At 44.4% G+C, this 12,390-nt stretch overlaps 1 protein-coding gene across 3 annotated transcripts in view; it reads right to left on the bottom strand.

The window, feature by feature from the left end:
- Positions 1-12,390, bottom strand: part of Masp1 (mannan binding lectin serine peptidase 1) — a 66,614-nt gene that overhangs the window by 16,879 nt on the left and 37,345 nt on the right. For 2 of the 3 annotated variants that reach the window (XM_010624145.2, XM_010624146.2), the window contains exons 7-10: positions 11,628-11,746; positions 10,588-10,666; positions 4,249-4,386; positions 2,671-2,745 (exon numbers count right to left, since the gene is read on the bottom strand). In XM_010624145.2, the coding sequence (XP_010622447.1) occupies positions 2,671-2,745; positions 4,249-4,386; positions 10,588-10,666; positions 11,628-11,746 (411 nt within the window). Of the gene's footprint in view, positions 1-2,670; positions 2,746-4,248; positions 4,387-4,658; positions 8,219-10,587; positions 10,667-11,627; positions 11,747-12,390 lie in introns of those variants that run through there. The other variant, XR_004516834.1, reaches the window with a different exon arrangement.

Here is a 12,390-nt window from a genome sequence, read left to right as displayed (position 1 = left end):
CACGATACACTCCTTGGTCCTGGACACTTTAAACAGCCAGTCAGAGAAAGGACATTTGAGTTTTCTTGCAGTGTTGGGAGGCAGGTGTTCAAAACTTCATGCTTTTCCGGTGCTCTTGTTCCTGATGCCAGATACTTCCTGTTTGTCATTCACCCCAGGCCAGATGTGGATTGGCTTTTCTGACTCTCTGTGGCCTGGCCTTTCAAAATTAAGAGCCTGCTTTCCACTCCCTAGCAGCCTTTAAAGTGACATTTCAAGGCAGTCTGTGACTGGCCTTAAATAATAACTCACTTAACACAGAAAGACCCTCACCTGGTAAGTGACATGGATGGCTCAATCCATGGTTACAACAAAGTTGGGGGTCAAGACCGAAAGTGCCTTCCTCCGTCCAGGTGCTAGCAACATACTCTAGGTCACGGAATGCTCAGAGCCAGAGGAGCCTCAGAGGGTAGGTAATTTACAGAAGACAAGTGGATTTAGAGATGGCCAGTGACTTCCTCAGTTATTAGTGCCAGAGAAAGAAGTTGAATGAGCTCTAGCTTCATTTTTCCACCAAAATTTGTCTTTCTTAATGAAGTGCTATTGTCTTTTCAAGAGTCTGAATGACATAGCATGTCTTTGGGAAAGCTTGTTGAAATGGGGTCATTCTTTATTTTTTCTTTCCCTTGTGTTTGGATAGGCACATGCCATGGTGCCCATATGAAATGGGGCCATTTTTATTAGCTGCAACCATTTTCCTCCCAGGCTTTCCCTGGGACAAAGGCATATTTTTGAAATGTTATAGCTTTGGCTAGGCTGGAGATTTATTTTCTAAAAGACAGCGGTTACTGAGGGGAGGCTCATAAAGCAAAAATGCTATTCTCTAGGATTCTGAGTGCATGAGGGTGGCATAAAATATAACCAGAGTGTCAGAAGGCTCAGCGTTACTTGTACTGACATCAAAAGTCCTGGGTTCATATCCCAGCTCTGCCACTAACTCTCTGGCTGTACCCTTGCACAAATCACTATATCATTCTGATCCTCAGTTTATACATCTGTAAAATAATGGGAACAAATAATATTTGCTCAGCAGTGCCCCCTGAAGAGATGGACATTATGATGCTGGATAAAATGGCTTTCTCCATCCTGACCTGTATCCTGGTTCCAACTTGACCTTTTAGCCAGAAATAATTTGGAAACGTCTGCTCTGTCTTGGTCTGTTGATACACCATGGTTCTGCCCAACTATGGGTGTTGAAAGAATTTCATGACTTGTTATGTCCAAGACGCTTTAGACAAACACAGAGGGTGTTGAATAATAAGAGTTTTAGAATGTCATGGATCTCCTCTGGTCACTTCTGAGGCACAAAATCCCAGGGCCAGAGAAGAAACATCAGGGCATCTCCCTCTACCAGAAGTTTGCATAGGACATCCCAGCATGAGCTCACCATTAGTTTTCTTTATATCACATAATCCCTTAGTAAAATTGAACCTCTAGTTTACCACAGCTATACCATTCTTCTCTTCCTTGAGGCTTCACCACCGGGTGTCCTTGGGCATGCTAATGGCCAACCCAGACTGAGGTAAGTGGTATCAGCAGTGTAGGTGGGATGATCTTTTCCTCTTTCCACCTCCACAAAAGTTCTTTCTTACATGAATTCTTCTTTCCTGTTGCTCTCCCTCCTGCTCCTGAACCACTGCATGCAGTTACTGCCCCCCCGGGGGTTCCTGTGCATTTGTGATGGTTGATAACCGACTCTAAATGCTAACATTTTCTTCACTTTTTAAGGGTTAATGACTGGAAATTCCTTACTCCTTCCTTTGTGACATCTAACCTTATTTCTGGACGCCTGCTGAGTGAATATGGAAAGTTCTAAAATGTGCCGTTCACGTTACACACTATCTCTGCTTCCCAAATACTTGAATTCAGCAAAATACAAAGGCCACCCAATGCTTCACCATAACTCAGGGCTCAAGCATGCATGTAAAAAATCAGGAAGGGTAACCACTTTCCAGTGTTCTTCGGTGCTGTATCATTGACATACTGCTATTCTTAATTTTCAAATTTAGAAATGTGTCGGTTACTGTGAATATTAAATTGACTTTTATGGGATATTTGTTTTACCCTAGAGTCTATGCTCTGGGACTAAAATTTTCTAATCTGGGTTGAATGTATATGTATTGTGATTGCAACGCAAGTCATCCATACATTTAATTGCAAATATCCCCCAAAGGTATAAGCATAGAGATACTTCCTGTTTTCACAAATTTCTCTAAGCTCAGCCCAGTAGGTAAAACACGAAGTAGGCAACAATCAGAAAATCTCTGGAAGGATTTCTTCGCCCTACATTATTCATTCTTTGTCTCATGTCATCTTCTCGATATCCAGTTTTCTTGATGTCCCTGGTACCCAGGCACGGATTGTGTTAGATGAGAAACATAGCGGGGAGGGAGTGGAAATAACTACAGAAGAGGAGGAAGCGCTCCTGGCGGGAGTGTGGACCGGCTGAGTGTAGACACTGGTTAGTCTGAGGTGTGAGGCGAGGCCTCTCTGACCTTTCAACCTTCTGGAGGCAACTTTTAACAAACAATCGATGAAACTTCCCTCTCTGCTCCTTTCAACAGCCGGAGCACTGGGGGCCCTGGGGCCTTGGATGGGAGGCTCTGAGGTAGGATTTGGAGGGTAAGGTACCTGGAAGGCAGGTAGGCAGGCTTCTCCCCAGCATGTCATTGATCCAGATCCCTTGGGCAGAACAGGTATATATTCCTGGATGAGTGAAAAATGATGGGAAAAGAGAAAGTAAGTGATTGATATGCAGTGCACCAAGAGTGGATCTAGATCTGGGCTCTAAGTTTGTCTCATCAAATCTTCTCACTTTGCTAAAGTCTTCCGAATGGTTTGTCCTACTGTTTCCTCTGAGTCAGTTCTCTCTGCAACCTGAAGGGTCTTTCTGAAAGGGGAATCTGACCATGTCCTTCCTTAGCTCAGAATTATTGGTGGATCCTTACAGTCTTCTCAAACACATACCACCTCTCAGGCAAAGTTCTGTGCAGTCTGACTCCTGGCTGTGTGAAGGCTGCTCCCCACTCCACCCGGTGAGGCCCATGCCCTGACAGGTGCCTCCTTCTCATTAGTCACAGAGACCTTGGTTCGTACAGTTCTCTGCAACATGTATATCCTGCCCCCGCTCTTTCATTTAAACTCTTTAATAAGCCACATTTGTGTCTATCGTCTTACTGAAGTCTCACAATTACTCTGTGATCTGTATCAACATATCCTTGTTGAAAGTGGGGATTTGAAGACTTAGAGAAACTGGGAAATGTTTTCTAGTGCTTGTATGCCACAGGGGCAGAGTGGAAGGGACTTCCCATCTCTCTGAGGCTTCCTTTCTGCTGGGGACTTTGAGTGTGTGAGAGGCTGTTGGGGTGCCCAAAGCTTCACTCTTGGGAGAGGTAGGGCACTTCTCCAAGTGTTTCTCCTCCCAATTCCTCTGAACCTTGGCTGTGGCCAGTGGACTGTTATTAGTGGTTCTTTTGCCTAATCCCTGGGGCAGCCTGGGTCTCCCTGCTCAGTGGCAGGGGTGAGGTCTTGATGAGGGCAGCCACAGCTATGCTAAGTCTTGGTCAGGGGTGTACAGAGACACCTGGCAGGAGAAACAGATCGACTCTCACTCCCCAACTCCACCTGGGCCCTGCACCTACGAGAAGAGCAGGTCTTTGAAGGAGGACTCCTTTGAGGCCTGCCACACGACTCTGATGTGGTTAGACATTGTACTTGACCAGCAGCTGAAGCAGAGACTGTCTGTAGTACCAACCCTGGTCAATTCTTAGAAACCTCAGCTCAACCTTACACTATATGAATAAATTTATTTTGGTAGAATTTAGGCACTCTTTAAGTTCTTATTTTTTTCCTTAGTTGGGTCCTGTACTATTCCTTCATGCTCCTCCAACTGGATCTATTCTCATCAATAGAATCAGTGTTAGATTTTAATTTAAAAGAAAGAAAGAAAAACAAAACAAAACAACAAAACTAAAATGCCTGGGTTTCGGTCCTGAGATTCACTACCTGCCTCTCTGAATGGATCATTAACACTGGCTTGTGGGATGCAAGCAGCCCGTGAGATGATATGTGAGAACAGACTTTGTGCATCGCAAGGTCCTACAGACTTATGAGCAGCTATTCCTAAGGGAGCCGTTTCAGTTCCCAGCCTAACTCCGAGGCCCAGAAGACAGGAGGTGGGAGCAGGATAGTTCAGGATGGCAAGCTTACCTGTGATATTGTGAAGCATCTTGTAATAGGGCTGCTGGCAGGTGAATCTGATCTCAGATGTGTAAGTGGTGAGGTTGTTCTTCGTGCAGAAGGTGACCAGCCCATGTTCCAGTTCTGCTGGGGTGCCACAGTCTACAACTGAGAGAAAATAAGACCCCTTAATTGCTCTTTGTGCTTTCTCTCAGTGCCGTCTGCTGGATCCGTCTTGCACCATTGTGCAGGTTATGTACATATATTCGTTATCCCTATATCCAGAGTCCTGGGAGAATTTATGGTCAATAAGTATATTTCTAGAGTCCTGATAGAACAGCGTTATAGTAGTAAATCTGAGTGGCTCTCATGACATGGTACAGCATACAACTTGTACAGCTACTAGTGGCCATTATGATACTACTATATGATCAACTCACCTGCTATGGGATCACTCTCAGGGCAGGGACAGGTCTGCTACGATTGATTGAAGGAGACCCCACTTCCTCTCCACCAAAGCCTCTTTCCTTGGCTTCCAGTCTTATATGTAATCCTCTCTGCTTCTTTTGCTCAAGCTTGACACTCATGCCTCAGAAAGAAAATTCTGGGGGACATGAACCAAAAAGTCTTCCAGTCTTTTAGTCCCAACCACAGGCTAAATAAGAGCAGATAAAGTGCTCACATTGGAGCTTGGTGCACGCACAAGCACAATAACCAACAGAATGAGAAAACACAGCTTCTTCCTGCCTGAGTACACAGCCACACCCTGCTGGCTCTACTGACAGCTTACTGGGCCACAGAGGGTAGGAGAGGGTCAGGGTGGACCAACTTTCAGTCTTCACTTGCTCATTTTCTCCAGTTGTTGGTATCTGGAAGCACTCACACTACAGAACATGACCAAAGAGGCCTGCTGCTCAGCCGTGCATTTTGGGGAGCTTGCCAGTCTAATCAGCTCTCAGGGACTTGGTAGCACTGGTGGAGTCTGGCATGAGTCGGCCCAGGTTCAGGGCTTCTTTCCATGGTCATGTTAGAGGCTGAAGCTGAGGGCCTGATTCATAAGTGTCTTTTCAGGAGCCCCGTTTAGAAGAAGAAATGATGCTCATTTACTTCTGAGACAGTCCTCACAGCCTGAGGCAGAGTTGAAGAATCAGAGGGGGACTGTGGAATTTCACAATCGGAAAGGAACCCCAGGTAAGCAATCCAGAATATCCATCCTCTTTAGTTTTCAGATAAACCCAGAGAGGAGGACTTGATTCATGTAAGGACACTAGAGAGCTCATCAGTTAGCACTAGAGCTGTTCTGGAACTCAGTGCCTTTGTAGTAAGTAGTATTGATTGCTTGTAATAATCTGTTTTCCTGCTCAATGGCCTATCCTAGATATTAGCTGGTGGACAATTTTTGTCATTTTTTCGAGTCCTGGTGGAATTTCTAAAATTCTACCTTCTCCTGATTTCACCTTCTCATCTTAGGAAATACAGGGGCAATTTATTCCTATGTGCTAAGTAAACATTGTGATTTTAACATTAGGTTTTCTAATTCTTCTTTTCTGTCTTCAGAGAGTTATCTAATTTAAATATGTAGATTTCAAGGCCCTATAGGTTGCAGGAAAGTGATAAAGGAAGTAAGTAAGTGTAGGTATATCTTATGTACAAGGAAGGCAAAAACCAAAACACAAACAAACAAGTGATTTTTTTTCCTGGCCACTAACCTCTCTGGACAAATCATTACCATCTGCTTGGTCACCCAAAGTTGAAACAATCTTCTAGTTTGTGAAGTAAATGTGTACAAGTTAATACCAGAATAATACGAGGTAATACTATTTACTATTTGAAACTATAAACAAATTTTAATTTATTTGCCTACAGAGACTCAAGGCAGATTTTTCCTCTTCTTTAGGAAATGCCACTGTCCAATGGCTAGAGATTACTGATGCTGTTGTTCCCTTAATGTCTTCTAGCAGTTTCTTTAGTTTAAAGTATCCTTGATTGCCTGGTATCCTTGACTGCCTGGTTCCTAGTAGATAAATTCCAGGGCTAGCTTTGGATTTGGGTGGCTGAGGCTGGTGGGGAGATATTTTCCTGGGAGAAGGAATCATTTCACATGACTCCGGGAAGTGAGTCTACTCATTGATAGAGTTGGTTTTATAACCAGAGAAAGAGGGTGGTAAGCAACAGAAAACAGAGGGTCATGTTAATATAGCGATAGTGTTAATACAGTGAATGGGGAAGGGTATACCCTCTTCCCACAGGAACAACAGCAGGCAAAGGGCCGTCACGCTCTGGGACATGGAGGCTACTTCCCTTCACTAGGGCCCTGAGCCTGCCTGGTACTATCAACTGTGTCAGATGCTGTGTCTCAGCTCTCCTCAGCTTGCTTTAGGAAAGGTCTCATCCTGTTTTGCAAAGCTTTCTCTGGTGACTTCCCTACCCTGGAATCTGACTGCCTTCCCTTTCTCATTTCCATAACCTTCTCTGCTTGTCAACCTTTATTATGTGTCCACTGTCACCTCTCACCTTTTATCCTTCTTAGCCTGCAGTTCTGAGCATGCTGTACCACAGCCTGGGACTTTCCTAGAGAACTACACAGATTCAGCTGTCCTTGTCCCTCAGGACCAGAGATTGGGCCCCCATCTCTCTTCCCAGCCTCGTCTTCTTCTTTCCTCACATACAGTTCAATATCAATGGCCTTTCAATGTGCTATTTTCTGGTCCTGCTGATGCCATCACTGCTGCCTGGGACACCCCATGTCCCTGTGATCACCGCTCAGGTTTTGATCACATAATTCTTCTTCCTGAAGATTGTTTCTAATTTTTCTGACTAGACAAGGCAGACTCCTTTTTCTAAAACTCTTTATCTGTGTCCCTCTGATGGCACACACGTGTCTTATGTTGCCTGGTATCACAATTATTTGGGCACATATCAGATCTTCCTCTTCCATTATGATTCCCTCTATCACAATGAATATGATGCTGTGTGGGCTCACAAACACTTTTTCAGCTGACACTTGTTCATCAATGGCCAGTGGTGCCCCTCTACTAGGATGGCACCTCACCTTCCAGACTGCTTGCTGTGCATGCTTGCTGGCATTCTGCCCTCACCAAGTGGCCAATTACTCATCGGGCCTGTTGGGGAGTCGCAGTCTAATACAAGGGTCCTCTGAAATGTGTGTCTAGACCTCATTTAGCCTGGAACAGAGCTCCTGACATGCAGGCTGCTGCTCCTCAGCCCTTCTTCATCGTTTATGACCCGGTGATGTCCACGGCTCCAGAGGTGAGGCCCACGGCTTCCACACGTGATGCCTATCTTTTCAAAAATTTTAACCAGTGAATCCTAAGAAACACAAAGCTTGTAAACCCCAGAGGGAAGAACCTCTAGTGACGGACTTTCAGCCCTGTGTGAAGTATGAATTAGAAGGACTACTTTGTGAATGAGAAAATATCCAGATTCTTAAAAAATCCATACTATTTGGGTTATTATTCATTTTACCTCCTAATGGTTGTTAAGAAAGTAACAACAGATACAAACACTAAAGTCATAAAGTCATCGGCATTCTGGCACATTTGAAGTGTGTAATGGATTAGAAACCAAGGCCCATGTTGATCTGGCTGGACAAAGGCTGCATGATTGTTTGAATCTTGAGTTTCTAACTGAAGGCATTTCTGCTTTGAGAAACGTATAATCCACTTAGAGGGCCTAAAAGTTTGTCCATTGTCTTTTTGTTATTTTCTGATGTAATATTTGAATGAGTGACCCCTCAGAGGATAATTTGTTCTCAGACACCCAGGAACTTCAACTGCTGAGTTGTGTGGCTGAGCTCAGTATCCATGATCCACACCAAAATGGGCAATGGACTGTTGGTGGGTGGGAAGGGGTGCAGTAGCTCTGGGGCCCAGTGTCCTTGAGAAGGATCCATTCCTGGATGCTTGCACTGTGTGAGATTCCCATCATTCATCTGTCACTTGCTCTGCCTGGAGTTCGTTCTCCAAATCAATCTTGCTTTCTGCCACCATAGTGGAGTCAGAGAAGGGTCAGGAGATACAGAGGAAGGAGGGAGAGAGAAAGGGGGGGAGAGAGAGAGAGAGAGAGAGAGAAAGGAGAGAAAGAGAAAAATTAGCAAGCAAAGCAGAAATAGTTGATGCAGGAAATATAGGAACCACTCCACCAGAATTGATTAAGAATGCACAGTTTAGGGATAGTCAGTGTGAAGGACAGTTTGGGATTGTTGAATTTGTACCATTCTGAGAATTTGCATAGTCATACTTCCTGGCTCCTTAGGAGAGGATTATGAAATTCTCCTCCTGCAGGGAGGTTTGATTCATCAGTTTCAAATTCTCAGTTGACGGATAGCAGAGTATAGCAGGACTTGTCTCCACATCACGGTGGAAGTAGGGGCAAGATGACAACTTATAGTTGCCACTTTCTGTTCTGGTGGACACATATTTATCCCACACTGCACATTGTTTATCTATTGCTAGCTCCTTCCCCCAGAATCCCTGGGACTTTCAGCCCACTATGAAAGAGTTGGGTCTATTTTCTTCTCTTCCATTTTTCCTTCTTTGTTACTTTTTATTTCTTTTCTTTCAGAGCTGGGAATTGAATCAAGAGCTCTGCACATCCTAGGCAAGGGCGCTACCACTTAGACTTAGACTTAGAGCTGTAGCCCTAAGGTCATATTTTGTTAAAAGGACAGAACATTCTATTACATCCTAATGTAAGTCATGAAAATAGCACTTTCCAATACAGTAGTGCCTTACTTCTATCAATGCTTCTGTTATAATTGAAATCATGTGTTTCATCAGAGAAAAATATTAATGACATTCTCTACTTTCCAAAAATACAAATGAGGGAGGCACTGAACCCCTTCCTAATGAATGGGTTGAGAAATAAGCTTTTATTGATCATTATTTATTCTTGTTCCTCTAGAGATGTGGTATGTACATTAGCCTGGTTTGTCCTCAGTACAGTCTTGAGGTCAGGAGACCAAGGCCAAAAGAGTCTGAGTAGGTTGCTTGGGGACACTCAAATCATACAATCTGCCTTTGAATCTGGAACTTCACGACTGCAGAGCCAGGTTCTGCCCCAAACATACATCTCCAATCTTCCTATACCTTTTTCAAAGTGACTCTTGCTTTGTCCCACAGGGTGTCTGACTTAGGACTTAGTCACAGCACCATGTTAAGCTGGGTTGGATAGGGTTTGAGTTCTTCCTGCCTGGACTTTATCTTTCCCACCTGAATGCTTAATAGAACTCTGCTCAGGCAACCACTAAATGTTAGTTGAAACTTCTTTTTTGAAGGCACAAAATACCTTTCTTTTCCAACACTGGTCCTGACGATAGCCACATCATTATATGAAAAAGAAAGACAAACATGTTATGCTTCCAAATTCTGCCTGGAACTTACATCAAGGGAGCTCCCCTGTCTACCAGTATCCTCTTTGGCAGGAGCCATTTAGGAGAAAGGAAGGAGGGCAGCAGACCAAAGTTTACACAAAAAGTCCTGAGCTGGGGATGAATGCGACCAATCTTAATTCTCAACTTCCCATTCTCAAGCCAATTCCTCCTTCCCTGATTTACTCTGCCACTATACCTCTCTTCATCACTGCTGCTTCATGTAAGATTTTAAAACTGTGGTCCACACAGGTCTTGCACTGAAATCTCTTGGGTGTGAAGGGAGAGGAGTTACTAGATGCAAATCTCTATTTTTACAATGATCAGTAGAGGATATATATAGACGATATTCTTTTAGAACCACTGGTATACATTGTAGAATATTAAAGCTAGTACAAACTATTTTACAGTTGAGATGAAAAAAAATCTCGTCCATGGTCAAAGAGGGTGCTGTTGTAGAGCCAAGGCACAAACTCCAGGTCTGAAGAACAACAAATAGCTGTATTCTTCTCTTCCTATAGGTCCACTCTACTGACAGAACAGCCAGATCCACACAGCCGTGTGTCATGAGCTTTCCCGGAAGACTCAGTGGATACAGAGGGTGGCTATGTAGACCACAGGACAACTCAGCTCTAAGCAACAGTGCCAAACTGGTTTCCTGAATTGCAATTGTCAGAGCTAGGTTCAAATCTGGCAACACTATTCCTTTAGCAAGTTTGGCAACCTGTCTGGAGACTGAGGTAAAAGTATTTAGAAAGTAAATTGGGACCCACAAAAGTTTACTTTGGGATCCCAACATCTTATTGCAGCAAGGGGCATTAGAGTTCTTTTTGTCCAGCTCTCATGGGTCTCTTTAGTTCTTATCCCTATTCCTCTTACAGAGCTCCTGCCAGGCTTTTGTCCTGGCTTGGTCTCTGCCCCCATCCCAGCAACAAAAGTGAATTCATTATCCTTATCATGAACCTATTTGGTTTTCTTACTTTTACAAGTAGGAATCTTGTTACTCCATGTCCCATCCTTCAGACACTCAATCTGAAATGTGTCCATCACCACATCATCCTGAGAAGAAACCAGAAGAAGGGAGTGAGAAGAAAGAGGCAATGGGGTCAGTGGTTGTTTTCCAGCAAAGTTAACTCATACTCCAAACACGGCTTCACTCAACTGGGATTTTCCCCATATGGACCTCCAAGGGCAAACTGAAGGCGAAGGGTAAGCCTTCCAAGTCCCAGTTCATACTCTGAAAAGGGGCAATGACCATGTGATGGTGGGCCTGGGACAATCATTTAGAAAGAGAAAGCTGTAGCCTTGACTGCTTTTTCAGAACACTGGTCCTCAAACTTGAACAAAGCAGTCAGCATTGCCTGAAGACCTTGTTAAATCACACTTCTGGGCCCTGGGTCTGAATTGCTGATTCAGTGGGTTGATTTGCTTTTCTAGCAAATTTTCAGGTGATGCTGAGGCTGCCAGTCCTGGGGCCCTTCTTTGAGAACCACCAATGAGACCAGTGTTACTCTAGCTTGGCTGCACTTTAAGTTCACCCGGAGAACATATGAAACACACCAAGCACTGGTCCCACCCTGGAGACACTCCTTTAGATTCTCTGAAGTGAGTCTCAGGTGATGATTTGCTTTATTTTTAAGTAGGAGAACCCATATTTCAGAGGGTGGTAGAGTAAGCAGCGCCTGTCCACTACCTTTAAAAACTCAACTTTCCTTTTCAGTATCCCACCCTGCTCTTATAGGCCTGATGAACTATGTTAAAGTTCTTAGCCCTGATTACAGAGATTATAGATTTGCAGGGATTAATATTTTTAAAAGCCAAGCCAGCCCATGCTCTGATAAAAGACTTTGGTGCCAGTTATAGAAGTGAAAGCAGTCATGGACACATGCTTTAAAATGCTGGAGCATTGCGAAGGCTTCTAGGATGGCTAGGAAAATACTGTGCTAGCGCTATGGCAAGTTTCAGCAGCCCCTCTGCCTTGGGAGGCCTGGAGAGTTTCTCTGGCCTCGCCACTCCTCACCTTCAGCACTTTGTAGCCTGTGTCACAGCTGATGAGCACTTGGTCTTTGAAGGAATACGTGGTTTGCAAGGGCTCAATTTTCCCGTGGACAGGAGGCCGTAGCTCCTGGCACTCGTTTCCTGGTGGGAAGTAAATGAAGAGACAGCAGGTGAGAAGACAGAGAGAAGTCTGCCGTGAAGAAGCAGCCCCTAGAAAGCAAGGGCAGCTGGAGGTGGAAGCAGTGGAACTGGTATTGGAAGACTTTGCTTTGAGGCCAGGAGTAAGTCACTTTCCAGTGCCCCCTCATTTCCATACTGGCAAAATGAAGTGATGGGCCAACACGTTTCACTCAAAGTCAGGGTTGGGAGGAATATTAAAGGTCATTGAATCCAACTCTTGCCCCATGCTTTCTTTACCAAGTCTTCCATACCGACACCCAGTGTCTACTTGCAGTCCTGTAGTGACAAGGAGCTCAGTTCTTCCCATACTTGTACCTTCCACCCACGGACTCTTCTGTTCCCCATTTCAGTTGAAATCTGTGCCCTTCTAAGTTTGCCACTGGGCCACCCAGGATGACTCTAGTTATCCTTTCTTTTCACATCTGCTCTTCAAAGCATCAGACATGTGATCTTATGTTTCTGAGTCCTCTCTTTAAAGGTGAACTACCATAGGATCTTCACGTATCCCCGATACTTTTTCCTGGATAAACTCTTTTGTTAATTTCCTGTCCACTCCTGTCCCCAGACTGGGTACCAGGTGAAATCATACAGACAGAGCCAGGGTT

This window comes from Fukomys damarensis, unplaced genomic scaffold (genome assembly GCF_012274545.1).
Source record: "Fukomys damarensis isolate Sample0158 unplaced genomic scaffold, DMR_v1.0_HiC HiC_scaffold_12, whole genome shotgun sequence".
Lineage (NCBI taxonomy): Eukaryota > Metazoa > Chordata > Mammalia > Rodentia > Bathyergidae > Fukomys > Fukomys damarensis.
Note: the sequence above shows the minus strand (reverse complement) of the source record. Positions and strands in the feature narration are given on the sequence as shown.